Source organism: Heterodontus francisci, chromosome 19 (genome assembly GCF_036365525.1).
Source record: "Heterodontus francisci isolate sHetFra1 chromosome 19, sHetFra1.hap1, whole genome shotgun sequence".
Lineage (NCBI taxonomy): Eukaryota > Metazoa > Chordata > Chondrichthyes > Heterodontiformes > Heterodontidae > Heterodontus > Heterodontus francisci.
Genome location: NC_090389.1, coordinates 71,561,013 through 71,581,209, shown reverse-complemented (window position 1 = coordinate 71,581,209; position 20,197 = coordinate 71,561,013). Strand labels below are relative to the sequence as shown.

The 20,197-nt window shown below is 43.6% G+C and overlaps 1 protein-coding gene across 5 annotated transcripts in view; it reads left to right on the top strand.

Annotated features, from left to right (window-relative positions):
- The window catches only part of pbrm1 (polybromo 1), an 85,391-nt gene extending 65,631 nt beyond the window's left edge, over positions 1-19,760 (top strand). For 4 of the 5 annotated variants that reach the window (XM_068051914.1, XM_068051911.1, XM_068051910.1 and 1 more), the window contains 5 exons: positions 412-573; positions 6,568-6,705; positions 11,560-11,639; positions 11,861-12,089; positions 19,218-19,760. In XM_068051914.1, the coding sequence (XP_067908015.1) occupies positions 412-573; positions 6,568-6,705; positions 11,560-11,639; positions 11,861-12,089; positions 19,218-19,384 (776 nt within the window). In that variant the 3' untranslated portion in view covers positions 19,385-19,760. The remainder of the gene's footprint in view (positions 1-411; positions 574-6,567; positions 6,706-11,559; positions 11,640-11,860; positions 12,090-19,217) is intronic. The other variant, XM_068051912.1, reaches the window with a different exon arrangement.
- Positions 19,761-20,197: the final 437 nt, after the last annotated feature.

Genomic DNA, 20,197 nt, shown 5'->3' with positions numbered 1-20,197 from the left:
TCTACCCAGTGTTTTATAAAATGCCATTTTTTTCACACAGTTGAAAAGTTTGTAAGAAATGCTGAGAAGTGCTTTTTCTCTGTTAATCCGCTGCTATTGACAACCAAGCTAATAATCCCCATCAGCGTGAGCCTGGAGGGGGTCTGATTGGGAGGGGGTGTCTCATGTTTCCTGGGAATTATTTGGGAAAAGGTTGTGGTTCAACTATCCTGGAAATTATATGGAACTATTTTTTTAAACTTTGACAAAATAACTACACTCCCTTCGGGTTTTGAATGTAGGTTAGTCTTTGTGAATATATTCATTGAAGCGAGTATCTGCTATATCTCATCCATGCAAATTTCTAATTCTGTGCTGTAATAAATAAAATGAGTGGTGTGCCCATGTGAATATACGTTCGTGTTTTTTCAGAGCGGGCAGCAAAGCAGGCTGAGCAGCAGGAGAGAGAGCGTGCAGCTCAGCAGCAGCAGTGTGCCTCCCCGCGGGCTGGTACACCTGTAGGTGCCATCATGGGGGTAGTACCACCTCCTACACCAATGGGAATTCTCCATCAGCAGATGACCCCTGTCACAGGTAGCATACGAGAACTAGCTAAATGGCAAAGGACTAAAATTCTATTGAAAATTGCTTTCAACCAAATTTGGGGTTGGGGGGTCATTTTGCTGTTTTTACATTGCAGGGTTTTCATCAGCGCCATGGTGGTTTACCAAAATTACATGTAGCAAGTCTCTCTCTAGGGTCACGTATCAGAAATGTTTGATTTAAAAAATTTTCTTAGATTTTCTGATCCAAAATGATAATTTTAAGTTTGTTTTTGTCTTATGTTTTGAAGAGTTCAACATTACTGCACCAAAATATTTTTTTCCATCCAAGTTGTCTTATTTGGTAAATACTATAAATTTCAAAGCATTCTGTGATTTTGCTCTTAATGCAATTTTGTTTACAAATGATTATGAAATATGCACAATTGAAAAGCTATGCATGATATTCAGTGTTTGGGAAGCTAAAAGCATACCTCTTAGGATGAAAAATAAAAATAAGTTGGTGCAATCAGTAGTTGTAAAGACCTGAGGATATTATTATACTTTCAAAATCATTGGAAAACTTGATGTTTCATCCTTGTACTTGGTAAACAAAATAGTTCTATTACAAGGTCAAAAACAATACGATGTTACTTACAAACTGTTGCTAACCATTGCTAAAGGTTAACCACATGTACATGAGTTTTTAATTCATTTGTTTAAAATTGTACATTGGTTATAATCTGGCAATATTTTTTTCCTCATTGTTATCTTCCACGTACATAGGAATAGTCTAGTCATCCAACAGGAAAATTGCAGGGATACTGACCCTTAAAGATGTTTTTAACAGAGTCAGGTTAAGTCACATGATTCCATTTCCTCAGGTTGTTTTGCAGTTCTTTTTCTGTCTTCATCTGCTATAGTTATGTCGTTGATCATTGCAAAAGTTGCTTTGCTTTTGTTACAACAGTGTTCATTCCTAGGATTGTTTCTCTTCATTGGCTGTTTAGCATTTTACCAATTTTTAGATAAATAGCCTTCGTAGGCCTTCGGCTTGCCAATTGAATTGTAACAGTTTTCATCTAAGCTTAGATATATATTTTCACATTGACGTATTTAATCCATGCTATCACAAAGATTTATAAATCTGTCATTTCTTTCCTGTGTTAAATACAATATATGCCTCACTACTTAATCATCAAGTGTGTTTTTTGCAGACTGTCTAAATGTTATATGGATGACGCATATGCTGATGTATTTCTGTTTTTCTTTGTGTTTCTACTTAGCAATCAGACACCGACTGAGAGCAGATTTTTTAAAATTGAATCCTACCTTTAGTAATTTCATGAAGTTTTGCCTCAGTGATATAATTGGAGATAGCAGGGTGTGGGCAGACAATCAAATTCATGATATTGCCTAATTATGTTATACATCTGATACCAAGGTGGAGAATAAATGCCTTATCAAGATAGTTAGCTCATCAGAGTTCCCATTCAGCAAGCTGCAAAGTTGATACTACATTAACTTCTGTTTAGAAACTGGGCTTCCTCTTAAATTACAGGATCCATCTAATAAATATATGTTTGTAGACTCCAGATTTTCTTACAACTATAACATCACTTAAGACCCATTCAACACAGAACAAATTGAACGATAAACTCTATCTTGCAGTTTTTTTCCAGAATTTGGTCCACAATTATCCATTGTTGGATTTTTTGTAACAATCAGTGATGAGCTTGGGAAAATTTTGTTTTGAGACTTATGGTGAAAAAGCAGTTGCACTTGGCAATCTTTATTTACTCTAATTTCTTCCTAGGTAGCAAATACATAACATTACCGCAGAAGTCGCCTAGGCCATTATGTTAACTCTGCAACTAGCCACAATGGCTTCTTGATCTGATCATGGCTCAACCATTGATCAGATTAATCTTTTATCACAGTTGGGCAGCAAATTTGACAACTTGTCCCTATTCAACCAGAGTTTGAGTGAAGCTATTGAAAGGGACATATGTCCTTCATAATTTTTAAAAGCATTCCAGTAGAAATATTTATGAAGAAAAATGAGACAAACATTTACAGAGTTACAAACATGAATGCCACTATATCTTTTGCAACATTTATCATTCTTCGGAGTGTTTACAAATATTCACATCATATTTTGATCAATATGACTAAGTCCTTCCGATTGAAAATAGATTTTAATTCATTCTGGGGATAGGGGCATCACTAGCAAGGCCAGCATTTATTGGCCACCCCAAGTTGCCCTTGAGAGGGTGTTGGTGAGCCGCTTTCTTGAATCACTGCAGTCCAGGTGAAGGTACTCCCACAGTACTGTTGGGTAAGGAGATCCAATATTTTGGCCCAATGACAATTTAGGAACGGCATATGGTGCTAGGGGAACCATTACCAAGTATCCTCATTGTGAAAAGAGCTTTGAAAAATCGATTATTTTATTAGGCTTTCAATCCTATCCTAATTTAAGATTTGAACCTTCTAGTGCAGAAACTAATGTACACAACTTTGGCGCTATGTTTTTTTTTTACCTCAAGTTTTTACTTTGAAAATAGCCACATTAATGCTTCTTTAGTGCCTCAAAGAAGCATGGGTGAACTTTATCCATTTTTCAATTTGTTGGTTGTATGATCTTACTCCAGTTTTTTTAGTATAAAGTGTCAAGGTGCCATCTGTCTTAGGCTTTATATTTCTGCAACGTGTGGGGCTTCATGCTAAAAGGGCTTTTAATACTTTGTGGATAAGAGAAAATATTTCCACAAATCAACAAATGTTTATCCATTCTGGGGCAATGATGGGTGGTTAAGTCATTTTCAAAAATTATCATACATGAACTCTTCTGAATAAGAACCAAGGCTAAATCCGAAGCTACTAAGAAACTTAGGGGGGAATTTTATGCTCTCCCCCGCAGTGAGTCAGGAAGTGGGGAGAGCATAAAATCGGGTGGGATGGTGGCGGGGGGTGTTCCCATCCTCACCAAAATTTAGTCCAGGGCAGGAGGCCTTCCCGCCCTGCCGCCAACTGAAGCCCTTAACTGGGCAATTAACCCCGAATTAAGGGCCCCTTCCCACTGCAGCTGCAATTATCCGGTCAGCAGTGAAATGTAGCAAGGTGAATACAAAATTGGCTCAGTGGCAGGAAACAAAGGGTAATTGTTGACGGGTGTTTTTGTGGGTGGAGGGCTGTTTCCAGTGGCGTTCCACAGGGCGCAGTACTGGGTCCCCTCTTTTTGTGGTGTATATTAACGATTTGGGCGTAAATGTAGGGGGCATGATCAAGAAGTTTGCATTGACACAAAGATTGGCCGTGTGGTAGATAGCAAGGAAGATAGCTGTAAGCTGCAGGAAGAAATTGATGATCTGGTCAGATGGGCAGAAAAGTGGCAAATGAAATTCATCCCAGAGATGTGTGAGGTGATGCATTTGGGGAGGTCAAACAAAGCAAAGGAATACATGATTAATGGGAAAAAAACTGAGAAGTGTAGAGGAAGTGAGAGACCTTGGAGTGAATGCCCACAGACCCCTGAAGGTAGCAGGACAAGCTAATAAGGTGGTTAAGAAGGCATATGGAATCCTTTCCTTTATTAGCTGAGGAATATAAGAGCAGGGAGGTTGTGCTGGAACTGTATAAATCATTGGTTAGGCCACAACTTGAGTACGGTGTGCAGTTCTGGTCACCTCATTACAGAAAGGATGTAATTTTACTAGAGAGGGTACAGAGGAGATCTACAAGGATGTTGTAGGGACTGGAAAAATGCAGCTATGAGGAAAGATTGGATAGGATGGGGTTGTTCTCCTTGGAACAGAGAAGGCTGAGGGGAGATCTGATTGAAATGTATAAAATTTTGAGGGGTTTGGATAGAGTGGAGGTGAAGGGCCTATTTACCTTAGCAGGGAGGTCACTGACTAGGGGTCATAGATTTAAAGTGATTGGTAGAAAGATTAGAGGGGGAGTTCTCACCCAGGACGTGATGGGGGTTTGGAACTCACTGCCTGAAAGGTTAGTTGAGGCAGAAACCCTCAAGTCATTCAAAAGGAATCTGGATATGCACCTCAAGTGCCGTAATCTGCAGGGCTACGGACCAAATGCTGGAAGGTGAGATTAGAATGGGTGGATCATTTTTCAGCTGGCACTGACAAAATGGGCTAAGTGGCCTCTTTCTGTACCATAAATTTTCTTGAATTAGCCGTGCAGCGGGAGGCCCTGTCGCTGCACAGGAAGCTTGGCACGAAAAGACATGCGGGCTGCTTCGGGTAGTGGAGGGGGTGTCCCTAATTAAAAGGCACAGTGCCTGAATGGGGAGCCCGCTGATGGCCTCCCCCCTGCCTTCGCTGCCGACCCCCCTCGCCTGCGACTGGCGCCCTGTGAGACCCCTCCCGCCCTGACCTACCTGAAGCCTGGCTCCAGTCCGATCACCTCCAACAGCAGCCACTGTTTCCACGGTAGTGCTGCAGCTGCTGGTCTCTGATTGGCTGGCAGCTTTCCAAGGGCGTAACTTCTGGCGATAGAGGCTTTGATCCTATTAGGGGTTGGACAGTGGCGCACTGGTTAGCAGCGCAGCCTCACAACTCCAGCGACCCGGGTTCAGTTCTGGATACTGCTTGTGCGGAGTTTGCAAGTTCTCCCTGTGACCGCATGGGTTTCCACCGGGTGCTCCGGTTTCCTCCCACAGCCAAAGACTTGCAGGCTGATAGGTAAATTGACCATTGTAAATTGCCCCTAGTGTAGGTAGGTGCTAGGAGAATTGAGGGAATGTGGGAGGGAGTATGGGACTAATGTAGGATTAGTATAAACGGGTGGTTGATGGTCGGCACAGACTCGGTGGCCGAAGGGCCTGTTTCAGTGCTGTATCTCTCTATGACTCTATGGAAGGCCCGCCACTGTCACTTAAGTGCCTGACTGGCACTAAATTCAGCAGGTCTTCCATAAAAGGAGCAACGTGGGGATCTCAGTATCGGTTTCTCCTGACATTGGGACCCCCGCCACCAGAATACAGCTCCTCCTTAGTTTGGATAGCAAAAGCAAGAGTGCTACTTGGAACTTTCTTTTTTAATCAAACTTTAATGTTTAGCTTTATAAGCTAAACAGAATACATAATTAGGGAGGCAAGCCTTCTTTCAGGTTATTGACCAGAACAAAGGTAACACCCTTCTCATCTTACAGTTATGTAAAATATCCTATAGTATGTGGAAAATAACTGATGAAGAATAAACAAAGGTCACCTACCTTCCGTAGGCACTCTCCTTCTTTGAATGATGTTATCCTCCACATACCAGGCTCCCTGCTGTCCTCTGATCTGAACATGTCTTTAAACAAACCAAGTTGTATGATCTGATTTCATACTTGCATGCCTTACTGCTTTACTTCTTTGGGTGCAAAAAGAACTGGACAGCAGAATTTATAGATTTCAGAAAGAGGATGAATCATGTGGCTTACCTTAATATTACACTGAAAATGTGTTAAAGGGACAATGTCCCTGTATTTTTTCCCCATTGGATGACAGGACTTTGGTATGTGGTGGATAATATTCAGAGAATGGAGAAGACCCTACCAAAGGTAGGTAATCCAACATTTCAGTCAGAAAATTAGATTTCAAAGTAGACTACATAGAGATGTGAGCAGACACATTCTATTACCATGCAAATACTTGGTAAAATGTGTATCTGTTCATTTATTACTCGTGTTACCTCATCACCACATACTAATACAGTCCATTCCTTCAAGTAGTTGTAGATCTCCTCAACCATTAGTTTGTAGTGCATGCTTCATTTTGCAGACCAAGGTTCCCTCTAATTATTCAAGTGGATTAGGAAACAAAGTTACATGTTCATGACTTAAGAAACCAATCATAAATTCAATATAACCGCTTCCTTTATTGTTGCCTGCCAATATATTAATGATCCAAAATTATTCATATAAGAGAGGTTTTCTTATCAAATTAGCACAACTAATTTAGAGGGAACATTGATGCAGACTGTGTTGCACGTTATTGACATCCTTGATGCATGTTTGAAATTTGTTGTTATCGTTTAAGGCATGATAGGTGGCTACCCACAGGGCATGCCACCATTACAAGGCCCAGTTGATGGCATGGCCAGCTTGGGCAGCATGCAGCCACTTCACCCTGGGGTGCTTCCACCACCCCACCTTCCCCCAGGCATTCAACCATTGGGTAAGAACATCATTGCTAAATCATTATCTTGTTTATGATGTGTCATCTGCTTTAAGCAACCATTGATACTAATTATGTAAAGTTCAGCAAGAGATGATTACAGAATAGTTATGATATGCCATTCATTGTAATTTTTATTCCAGAAGTTGGGAGAAATATTAAGAGTCTTGGGGTTTTTGTGTACTGAATAGTTTATGCTAATTTCTTAGTACATTTTTCATTCTGAAAGTACCGGTGCATTTTTAGACCAAATTGTCATGTTCTGATTTGGTCTGTTGAAATAAATATAATGATTTCTAGCAGTATATCTTCTAATGGTTTCCTTTCATAATATAAGAAAGCTACTATTTTCTGTCAAACTGTCACTCTAAACATGAGGTGATTGACAGATAAAACAACTTTCCAAAATTGTTCCACAAACATTGTCAAATGATGATGTAAATGCTAATCTATTTTCTTGCTAAACAGATTATTTTTCCCAAGTAACTATAAGATCTGTGAATGTAATTTTGTACTGTTGAAACACAGAATAACTGTGTGCTCTTTTTGGGCAGTTAAATGTATTTGTTTCATAATTGTTGTAAGGTTAGAACTGTAGCAATGGTAGTCCCTGCGATATTAATCACGGGGGCTCATTAGAATCACGGCGCCGAGTCGCCCTCCTCATATTACACAGGATGAGGTGGGACATTTCGGCGCAGTGAGAGAGTCTTTGACAGTTGTGCAGCAGGTGCTGGGGACCTATTTTAAGCGCTGCAGCCCCTGCTTCCTGACAGCTGTCAAAGAAAGACTTAACTGACTACTGAAGAGTGGGGCTGCTGTCAATCTGGCAACAAAGCAGAAAGTGCTGCAGAAATCCAGTAGGTCTGGCATCTTCGCTAGAGAGAAAAGCAGAGTTAACTTGTCCAAGTTCACAGACCTGAAAGTTAATTCTGCTTCTCTCTCCACAGTTGCTGCCTGACCTGCTGAGTGACCCCAGCACTTTCTGCTTTGCTGCCACATACTTACCCTGCTGTGTCCCAATGTCCTATGAAGTTGCGGTCCTCTTCTCCCACTCAAGTATAACATTCCTTCTTGTAGGCGTGCTGCACCTGGGTGAATAATCTTAATTTTGCACATTCCAGGACAAAAGACTTAAATAGACCATAAAAGGTATTGCAGAGGTTTACAGAGAACACATTGACACAAATGGGAATGCACGGGTGTCACAGCAATGTAAATGCGTCTTTCACTAAATGTTCCTCACCAACATGTGTGTCCTTTTCTCTGTGCGAATGATGTGTGCCAGCATGTAGCGCCAATATCATATCCCTTTGCACCGTTGGCCCTTCAGGAGAGCCAACGTATGCAATAACAGCATTGCCATGCCACCATTACTCATGAGCGTCTCCACGGACTCAGGGCCATGGAGATTGGCCCAGTCAGCTGCTGCCTTTAATAGTTTACACAGGGATGCTGCAGATGTAGACTGGTGCACAGCAGGTGAGCAAGGGTAATGTGTGGCTTGCAGAGCTCATGTCGGTTCCTATGGAGCAGACAGCCTTTGTCTGATAAGCCACTTCCATACGTCCCTAGCTCACTGCTAGCCCTGCGTGCAGAGCCTGGGTGCCATCTGCCCTCCCATGCGTCTTTCATATTGTAGGTCCTCAGCGTCCTCATAGTCCGAGGAGGAATCCTGTTGACGTCTCTCCTCATCATTCCAGGCCTGGCCCCTATTGGGTGCGTAGTTGTGCAGAGCAGCAAAGAAAGGAGCTGGCCTTTTCGGCCCATAGTACAGGGCATCACCCTATCCATCCAGGCATTGCAGGTGCTCTTTCAGCATGGCGATCTCCTGCTCAATGTTGGCTGATGTAGCTCAGTGGCTGGTGTTGTATCTCTCCTCTGCAGCGGTGGTGGTGTCTCTCACTGGTGTCGGGAGCCATGTCTGCAAAGGATAGCCCTTATTTCCAAGAAGCCACCCTTCCATCTGAGCCAGTTCAGTGAACAACGGTGGCAGCTGGGACTGACTCAAGACCCAGGTGTCATGGCAGCTGCCTGAGAAGCAGCCACACATTTGCTGCAAGCAGCCGCGGTGTTCACATAACAGCTTCACCTAGATTGAGAGGGCTCCTTTAATGGTAATGTCTGCAGGTGGTGGCCTGGCAGTAGGCCTGATGGCCACATGAGTGCAGTCTATGAACATTATAAGCTATGGTTCTCCAGCAATGGTGCCAGAACCACTGGCCGTCCAGTGCAGGGCATTGGTGACCTCCCTGATGCAGCGGTGCACTGCTGACTGTGTGACCCCACAAAGGTCTCTGGTGGACCCCTAAAAGGAAGCAGAGGTATCTGGCATGAGAACGCTGCCACTTTGAGGAACAAAGGTATGGGATGTCCACTGGAGCCCATGGGCTGCAGGTCATCCTTGAGCAGGGCACAGAGACGTGTCACCGCCCTCTCTATATGCGCAATCTCCCTTAACACTGGTGCTCCGACATCTGATGGCATGTCATATGGGGCCTGTAGATGCACAGCAACTGTAATGGCGTCCTCCCCTTGGGGGCTGCTGCTCACGACCAGGGGCCTCTACTTGGATCGCACCTGCCTGTTGATAATGCCTCTGGCGCATACGGATCCTCACGTGCAGAGAATCACACAATGTAGGATGAGCCATACCTATTTCCATGTGATAAATAAAGTTGAACCCTGCATGTATTTGAAGGTTCCTAACAGGGCATGGATTGGTGTTGACGGGTGCTTCAGCTGCTTTCCTGGATCAAGTATGTGGCGTGCTATGGCATTGCCCATCTTGACCAACACTCAGAGTGGCACACATGATCACATCAAGATCCTATTAGCTGAATCGATTGTCCCCTCCATCCATAAAACCTTCATGGCCTTTCTGGCACCCTCCCCACACACAGGGTGCCTACTGTGCCATTGCCCCCTCACAAACAAAGACCGTACACTGTTAACAGAGGGATGGTACACAGTACCTCTCTTCATGCCAGCACAGTTTTCTGTCCAGTAATCCCAGACCCCCTTCCTTTCAGAATGCAGAGTTAGACCCCTGCGTATCTCCCCCTTTAAGAATGCAGAGTTAGACCCCTGCATATCCCCCCTTCCCTCTAAGAATGCAGAGTTAGACCCCTGTATCTACCCCCCTTTAAGAATGCAGAGTGAGATCCCTGCATATCCCCCCTCCCTCCTCCCTTTAAGAATGCAGAGTTAGACCCGTTCTGTAATGCAGAGTGACGGCTGTCTGTTCAACGAAAAATCTGGAAGTGTTGGTGGAGATGCGGTGGGCCTGTCTCGACGTTGCGGGTCGAGGCAGGCCTCTCTCCGAGCATTTTACCGGCCCCTGCGCAGCGGCATCGAGGGACTGGTAAAATTCAGCCTATGGTCTTTGAGGGAGAGCAGGTAACCTACTCCCGGGTTTTCACACATGCTGCTTTAGACCAGCTGTCAGGGGCTTGGGAATAACTCCCTTCAACTTTTTCCTTCTTGCCCGTGGAGAATCACTGGGCTACTCAGCATCTCCCAGCAAGGGTAAGATTGAAAACTCAGCAGTTGAAGGGGTGTGGAACCCAATACCCTACACTGCTCAACACACTCCAAGGGCTGAAGTTTGTTCAGGTCCCGACGTTGGGCTCTGTGGCAGGGGGGCCAGAAGGTCACACCGGCAGTGGCATGCCGCGGAGCCCGACACTGTGATTGCCAGGCCCAATCTTCCCGGCGGTGGCAAGGCTCCATGGCAGCATCCCTGCCGCTCAGCAATGGGACCCAACTTTAAATATTTAAATAAAGGACATGAATAAATTAACAGACCTTTCACTGCGATTTTGCCGACTGTCCGGGATCTTGCTTGCAGTGGCTGGCACTCATGCACCTTCACTTTCCCATCCAGGGAAAGCTGGCGCCACCGAGGTGGGGAAGGGGAGAACTTAGGATTTTTAGTGTGGTGGGGGGTGTGGGGTGTCAAATATGCATGTGTAGGGGCGTGGGGAAGGGGTGATCTCTGCACTTTGTGCAGTTGGCAGGGGAGAAAGATCACATTTTAAATGCAAGTGTTTTGGGGGGTGGAACGGGGCAGCCATTTATTTCCTTTATATTGGGGGGGGGGGGGCGGTGGGTGGAACAGGCCAAAAATAATTTGTGTTTTTGTGGGGGGTGGGGGTGGTACGGGCTTCAAATGTGTAGGTCTGACAGCTCTTTAAAAATGGCGCCATTACTGGCATCACAGAGCCCACCCCGCCACATGATTGAGGAGACAGATCGCAGTGGCATGATGGCACGTGGCCCCAAGGATGTTTACATTTTTTTCCTAGTTAAAATTCAACTAAATGGAGAGGCTATTTTCCCTGGGAGGAGAATCTAAAACTAGGGGTCATAGTCTCAGGACAAGGGGTTGACGATTTCGGACTGAGGCAAGGAGAACTTCCTTCACTCAGACAGTTGTCAATCTTTTGGAATTCTCTATCTCTGAGTGTTGTGGGTGCTCAGTTTTTGAGTGTATTCAAGACTGAGGTTGATAGATTTTTGGACATCAAGGGATGTGGGTACAGGGTGGCAAAGCGGAGTTGAGGTAGAAGATCAGCTGTGATCTTGTTGAAGGAGCAGGCTAGAGGGGCCATATGGCCTCTCCTGCTCCTATTCCTTCTGTAGAAAGGAGTAATTGTTAATTAGAGAGTAATTTTGCTCTCTGTTTTCAGCAGGTTAGCCTAGTTCGAAAACCATTATAAAAGTTTTTTGGCACAGGTCATATATTATAAAATAGTTACATTTAGTTCAGATAATCGTGTCAAAATACAGTAAGTGTGGTGAATCTTTGGTTAGGTATTAAATCCCCTGAAATGTATTCCATTGAAACTGCAGGTGTAATAGGTCAGAGTGTGACTACCATGGTGGGAGGATCACCGACTGTGACCACTACAGGAACCCCATATGGTCAGCAGGTAAAACAAGTTATTTTCTTGGGTACTTTCTCAAGATAAGATTTGTGTTCATGGAATATAATTGCTTTGTAATACTAGGTATGATTAGATCAATCCTATTTGTTTAAAAATACACTACACTTAGATCACATGTTATAGTAAAAGCTGAAAGCAAATTAGAATCTGTAATTTTAATATAGTTTAGCTCAATGTCTTAATGTTTACAATAATGACTGTTTTAGATTGGTATTCATCCTAATCTTGGACCTCAGGGTCAGCCGGCTCCACCTCCGTATCCTACACAACAAGTCGTAGCTCAACAGACTATCCAGCAGCAGCCATCAACGCCGATGTTTGTGGCTCCTCCACCAAAGACTCAGCGGTTACTGCACTCTGAAGCTTACCTGAGATATATTGAGGGGCTCAGTGCCGACTCTAATACTGTCAGCAAGTGGGACCAGTCCCTTTCAGGTAAGATATGATGCATGAAATTAATAAGTGCATAATGTATGAATTAGGAGCAGAAGTAGGCCATTCTACCCCTGATAACTTTGATTCCCTTGCCTAACAAGAATGTGTCTACCCCGCCTTAAAATTATTCAGTGACCCTGCTTCCACCACCTTCTGAGGCAGACAGTTCCAAAATCGCACAACCCTCTGAGAGAAAATGTTTTTCTCCTCATCTCTGTCCTAAAAGGGCAACCCTTAATTTTAAAACAGTGCCCCCTAGTTCTGGTCTCCCCCACAAGAGGAAACATCCTTTCCACATCCACCTGGTCAAGACTGTTTAGGATCTTATATACTTCAATCAAGTCTCCCCTCACTCTTCTAAACTCCAGTGAAAACAAGCCCAGCCTGTCCAACCTTTCCTCATAAGACAACCCGCTCATTCCAGGTATCAATCTAGTAAACTTCCTCTGAACTGCCTCCAAAGCATTCACATCCTTCCTGAAATAAGGAGACCAAAACTGCACACAGTATTCGAGATGTGGTCTCACCAATGCCCTGTAAAACTGAAGCATCACATCCTTACGTTTATTTTCAATTCCTTTCGTACTAAACGATAGCATTCCATTAGCCTTCTTTATTACTTGCTGTACCTGCATACTAACCTTTTGTGACTCATGCACCAGAACACCTAGATCCCTCTGCAACTCGGAGTTCTGCAGTCGTTCTCCGTTTAAGTAACACTCTGCTTTTTTATTCTTCCTGCCAAAGTGAACAGCTTCACGTTTTCCCACATTATACACCATCTGCCAGATTTTTGCCCACTCACTCAACCTATCTATATCAGTCTGCAAGCTCCTTATGTCCTCTTCACAACATATTTTCCTACCTATCTTTGTGTCATCTGCAAATTTAGCTATCATACCATCGCTCCCCTCATCTAAGTCATGGATATAGATTGTAAAAAGTTGAAGCCCCAGCACAGACCCCTGCAGGATTTCACTCGTCACATTCTGCCAATCAGAAAAAGACCCATTTATGCATAGGCTCTGTTTTCTGCCAGCCAGCCAATCTTCTATCCATGCTAATATGTTACCCACTACACCATGAGCTCCTACTTTGTGCAGTAACCTTTTATGTGGCACCTTTCAAATGCTTTCTGGAAATCCAAGTACAGTACGTCAACGGGCTCCCCTTTATCAACGGCACTTGTCACTCCTTCAAAGAACTCCAATAAATCGGTTAAACATGATCTCCCTTTCACAAAGGCATGCTGACGATTCCCGATTACCTTGAGTTTTCGAAGTGCCCAGCTATAGCCTCCTTAATGATCGATTCTAATACCTTCCCCATGACAGACGTCAAGCTAACTGATCTATAGTTACCTGTTTTCTGCCTCCTCCCACCCCCACCCCCACACACTTCTTAAATAGAGGGATTATATTTGCTACTTTCCAGTCTGATGGAACCTTTACAGAATCTAGCAAATTTTGAAAAATTAACAGCAATGCGTCTACTGCCTCATTAGCCACTTCTTTTAAGACCCTATGATGAAGCCCATCGGAACCCGGGGACTTGTTAGCCCGCAGCTCCTTCATTTTGGTCAGCACTGGTTCACTGGTGATTGTAATTTCAGCAAGTTCCTCTCTTCCTTCCACCTCCTGATTTACAACTATTACTGGAATGTTTTTGTATCCTCTGTAGTGAAGACTGAAGCAAAATATTAGTTCATTTCATCTGCCATTTCCTTATTATCTACTATTAACTCCCCTTTCTCACTCTCTCGAGGACCAATACTCACTTTACTTGCTCTTTTCCTTTTTAAATACCTGTAGAAACTCTTGCTATCCGTTTTTACATTTCTAGCTAGCTTTCTCTATACTCTCATTTCTTTCTCCGGATTAAGTCGTTCTCTGCCGTTCTTTATATTCTGACCAATCATCTGACCTGCCGCTCACCTTTGCGCAATTATATGCCCTTTACTTGAGTTTGATGCTTTCTTTAACTTCCTTAGTTAACCACGGATGATGGATCCTCCCCTTAGAATTTTTCTTTACAGATTTATTCTGAGTATTCTGAAATATCCCCTTGAATGTCTGCCACTGCTTCTCTATTGATCTATCTCCTAGCCTAATAACCCAGTTCACTTCAGCTAGCTCTGCTTTCATACCCACATAGTTGCCCTTATTTAAGTTTAAAATACTAGTCTTAGACTTGCTCTTCTCTCTTTCAAACTATATGTAAAATTCAGTCATATTGTGGTTGCAGCTACCTGGAGGTGCCTTTACTCTGAGGTCATTAATTAATCCTGTCACATTACACAATACAAAGTCTAATATAACCTGCTCTCTGGTTGGTTCTAGAACATGTGCTGCTCTAAGAACCTATCTTGAAAGCATTCTATGAACTCCTCATCCAGGCTACTATTGTCAATCTGATTTTTCCAGTTTATATGTAGATTAAAATCACCCACGATTACTGCCATTGCTTAATCATAAGCACCCAATATTTCTTCTTGTAAACGTTGTCCTACATTATGGTTACTGTAAGAGGGCCTGTGGACCACTCCTACTAGTGACTTCTTTCCCCTACTATTCCTCACCTCCACCCAGACCAATTCTACATCTGATCTCCTGAACCAAGGTCATCTCTAACTATTGCACCAATGCCATCCTTGTTTAAGAGTGCTACCCCTCCGTCTTTACCTAGCTTCCTATTCTTTTTGAACGTCATATACCTCTCAATATTCAGGACCCAGTCCTTGTCATCCTGCAGCCACGTCTCCATAATAGCTATCAAGTCATATTTATTTGCTTCAATGTGCGCTATCAGTTTGTCTGCTTTGTTATGAATGCTACATGCATTCAGATACAGAGCCTTTAGTTTTGTCGTTTTGTTATCTTTGTAACATCTAGTCTCAACTGTTGGTGTGTTATTAGGTTTTTTCCTCTCTGTCCCTTTCTGCTATTTTCTGAACTTCATTCCCTATATTACTATTCTGCTCTCGTGCCTTGACTCTACCCCTTGTTTTGATATGTCTACTCATGCTTGATCCCTCACCCCCCCTTTGTTTATTTTAAAGCCCTCTCTACTTCTCTAGTTATACAGTTTGCTAGAACACTGGTCACAGCACGGTTCAGGTGCAGACTGTCCCAACGGTACAGCCCCCACTTTCCCCAGTACTGCTGCCAGTGCCCCACAAACCGAAACCCACTTCTCCCACACCAGTCTTTGAGCCACGTATTCATTTCACTAATCTTATCTGCCCTCTGCCAATTGGCACGTGGCTCAGGTAATAATAGATTATTACCGTTACGGTTCAGTTCTTCAATTTGGTACCTAGCTCCTCATATTGTCTAAGCAGAACATCTTTCCTAGTCCTATCTATGTCGTTGGTACCTACATGGACCACGATGACTGGATCCTCCCCCTCCCACTCCAAGTTCCTGTCCAGCCCTGAGCATATGTTCTAAACCCTGGCACCAGGTAGGCAACACAGCTGTCAGCTGCACAGAACAGTGTCAATCCTCCTCACTATACTATCCCCTACTACCACTACATTCCTTTTTGCTCCCTCCATTTGAATGGCTTCCTGTGCAACAGTGCCATGGCCAGTCTGCTCATCCACCTTGCAGACCTCGCTTTCGTCCACACAGGTTGAGAGCACCTGAAACCTGTTTGTCAATTGCAAAATCTGAGGCTCCTCCACTACTGTCTGCTCGATCCCTTTACCTGCCTCACTCACGGTCTCATCCTCCTGTCCCTCGCTGCTGACCAAAATAGATGACCCTGTTCTAAGAGGTGTGACCATCTTCTGGAACAAAGCGTCCAGGTATTTCTCTCCCTCCCTTATGTTGCGCAGTGTTTGCAGTTCGGCTTCCAGATCAGTAATCTGATCAGGAATTCCTGTAGCTGCTTACACTTTCTACAGACATGTTTGTTCTGGATCACCTTGGCATCCAAAAGCTCACACGTGCCGCAGCTGTAACATAACACCTGTCTTGTCATTGTTACTTCTGTTTTAAAATTCATTTTAATTACTTAATCACTTTCTTAATTAACTGTTTCCCAATCTACTAAGCTTAAGTAGTTTTTCTTTTCTTTTGGGCCTCCTTATCTCGAGAGACAATGGATATGCGCCTGGAGGTGGTCAGTGGTTTGTGAAGCAGCGCCTGGAGTGGCTATAAAGGCCAATTCTGGAGTGACAGGCTCTTCCACAGGTGCTGCAGAGAAATTTGTTTGTTGGGGCTGTTGCACAGTTGGCTCTCCCCTTGCGCCTCTGTCTTTTTTCCTGCCAACTACTAAGTCTCTTCGACTCGCCACAATTTAGCCCTGTCTTTATGGCTGCCCGCCAGCTCTGGCGAATGCTGGCAACTGACTCCCACGACTTGTGATCAATGTCACACGATTTCATGTCGCGTTTGCAGACGTCTTTATAACGGAGACATGGACGGCCGGTGGGTCTGATACCAGTGGCGAGCTCGCTGTACAATGTGTCTTTGGGGATCCTGCCATCTTCCATGCGGCTCACATGGCCAAGCCATCTCAAGCGCCGCTGACTCAGTAGTGTGTATAAGCTGGGGGTGTTGGCCGCTTCGAGGACTTCTGTGTTGGAGATATAGTCCTGCCACCTGATGCCAAGTATTCTCCGAAGGCAGCGAAGATGGAATGAATTGAGACGTCGCTCTTGGCTGGCATACGTTGTCCAGGCCTCGCTGCCGTAGAGCAAGGTACTGAGGACACAGGCCTGATACACTCGGACTTTTGTGTTCCGTGTCAGTGCGCCATTTTCCCACACTCTCTTGGCCAGTCTGAACATAGCAGTGGAAGCCTTACCCATGCGCTTGTTGATTTCTGCATCTAGAGACAGGTTACTGGTGATAGTTGAGCCTAGGTAGGTGAACTCTTGAACCACTTCCAGAGCGTGGTCGCCAATATTGATGGATGGAGCATTTCTGACATCCTGCCCCATGATGTTCGTTTTCTTGAGGCTGATGGTTAGGCCAAATTCATTGCAGGCAGACGCAAACCTGTCGATGAGACTCTGCAGGCATTCTTCAGTGTGAGATGTTAAAGCAGCATCGTCAGCAAAGAGGAGTTCTCTGATGAGGACTTTCCGTACTTTGGACTTCGCTCTTAGACGGGCAAGGTTGAACAACCTGCCCCCTGATCTTGTGTGGAGGAAAATTCCTTCTTCAGAGGATTTGAACGCATGTGAAAGCAGCAGGGAGAAGAAAATCCCAAAAAGTGTGGGTGCGAGAACACAGCCCTGTTTCACACCACTCAGGATAGGAAAGGGCTCTGATGAGGAGCCACCATGTTGAATTGTGCCTTTCATATTGTCATGGAATGAGGTGATGATACTTAGTAGCTTTGGTGGACATCCGATCTTTTCTAGTAGTCTGAAGAGACCACGTCTGCTGACGAGGTCAAAGGCTTTGGTGAGATCAATGAAAGCAATGTAGAGGGGCATCTGTTGTTCACGGCATTTCTCCTGTATCTGACGAAGGGAGAACAGCATGTCAATAGTCGATCTCTCTGCACGAAAGCCACACTGTGCCTCAGGGTAGACGCGCTCGGCCAGCTTCTGGAGCCTGTTCAGAGCGACTCGAGCAAAGACTTTCCCCACTATGCTGAGCAGGGAGATTCCACGGTAGTTGTTGCAGTCACCGCGGTCACCTTTGTTTTTATAGAGGGTGATGATGTTGGCATCGCGCATGTCCTGGGGTACTGCTCCCTCGTCCCAGCACAGGCATAGCAGTTCATGTAGTGCTGAGAGTATAGCAGGCTTGGCACTCTTGATTATTTCAGGGGTAATGCTGTCCTTCCCAGGGGCTTTTCCGCTGGCTAGGGAATCAATGGCATCACTGAGTTCCGATTTGGTTGGCTGTATGTATGTCCAGCTCATCCATGACTGGTAGAGGCTGGGCTGCATTGAGGGCAGTCTCAGTGACAGCATTCTCCCTGGAGTACAGTTCTAGGTAGTGCTCAACCCAGCGGTCCATCTGTTTGCGTTGGTCAGTGATTATGTCCCCCGATTTAGATTTGAGGGGGGTGATCTTCTTGATGGTTGGCCCAAGAGCTCTCTTCATGCCATCATACATTCCTCTGATGTTTCCGGTGTCTGAGGCCAGCTGAATATGACTGCATAGGTGTTGCCAGTAGTCGTTTGCGCAACGCCTAGCTGTTCTTTGTGCAGTACTTCTGGCTGCTTTAAGTAGCTTAAGTAGTATTACCAAATAAAAACCTTACAATTTCTAAAATTACCTGAGTTTTGAAAGATAAATGATAAAACACTCACCAACCAATCACCTACTTTGGAGTCAAAGGAAGAAGACAAATATCATTAATCAATGCAGCTTTTACAAACTAAAAACAAGTTATGTGGCATGAGATGTTCCAGCAGCTGACATGAAGTCATAAATATGTGCAGGTTAGCAATGTATCTATTATAAGATATTTTTAAAAATAATTCCATTATTTGCATAGTTCTAAACGGGCAAAAATGTAACAAATGGATTTCAATGTAGGCAAATGTGAGGTCATCCATACTGTTTCTCATTGAATGGCGAAACAGGTTCGAGGGGCTAAATGACCTCTTCCTGTTCTTATGTTCCTATGTGGTGTGGAGAATAGTAGAAATGGTGTTGTCCACTAGTGCCTTTTTAAGATTTTCCTTAATTCTTCCTTTTAAGTGTAAACCTAAATTCAGCAAGGCAGCACTCACTCAGATAATGGATCAGTATATTGAGCACAGAGATCAGCACACCCAGTTTGCATCTGGTCATTAAAATGAATCCCTGGGAAATGCAGAGGAATAGCAGCTTCACAAAATTTGCCCCATAATGTCTTCTTCAAAAAGTAGAAATTTCTCGCAAACCCAACATAACAGACAACATTTAAGCAGCTATCCAGTAAACTAAAAGAAATCTCTCCTCCACTGCACTTTATAGACTGCATTTTTAAATGTGTTACTGTTCCTGCCTGAGGATTTTTATTGCATTTCAGAAGTAATTTTCAGCTCCAGGATGGCTGTGGAGGGACCATGTTGTGACCTGGTTTTTCCAACTTTGAGCTACACCTGCCAAAAATAGTAATGAAATTAACAAATACACACCTACTTATATCACATTGCCTTATGTTCCTTTACAGCAAGAAGGCAAGATGTCCACCTTACAAAAGAACAAGAGAGCCGGTTACCCTCTCACTGGTTAAAGAGCAAAGGTGCTCACACAACCATGGTTGATGCACTGTGGCGATTACGTGACATCATGCTGCGGGACACACTAAATATTCGGCATGCATACAGTCTGGAATAATATCTGAATTCCTGTTACATTATCACCATTTGTTATGATGTAAGAGTTATGTGAAAAATGTGGCTGTGTGTTTTAATACCTATAAAGAAATGGTAGTACAATTTATTTTACTGCATTTCTTGTATGGTCAAATTGTATTTGTTTTTATAAAGACTTTTTAAATAAGCTGCCATTGGACATTTCAATTTACTATTATTAGACTCCACTATGGTCTTATGGGAAACCCTACTATATTTTTGCACTGATTCTATCCCTTGTATAGAATTCAGTTTAATTTTTTCATTGGTACTTGGGAGGATGAGTATGCTTGCTCAGTACATTTGTGTTGTAATGAGTCTAATTTGAACATTTTTCATTAATAAAAAGGAAAGTACACCCAAGCAGCATCAGTGTGTGGGTCTGATTTTTTCCAACCGTAAGGTGATATCACCTCTTATGAATTTTATCCACTTGGAACTGAACTGATATAGCTCAATCTCTATTCAGGTGCTTTCTATTCTTTTGTTGGCTGTAAAACAATACTGCTTGTCTATAGTGTTACGACCATGGCTGGAGGAGTGCACTGTCTTTCTCTCGTTCCACTTCTCCATGGGTCACAACATATATTTAAATGTTTTACCCAGTTACCAATACAGCCAATTATGTACTCTATTTTTATTTCAGAATAAAATCCACCAACCAGGTTTCTTTAATAAGCAACAAAATTATTAATTTATTGTAAAACAAGACTTGTTCAATAAAGAGGAAAAACATTAACACAGGTGGAAATATGAAAGTATCTTTCTAAATTACCCCAACACACATAGGTTAAAG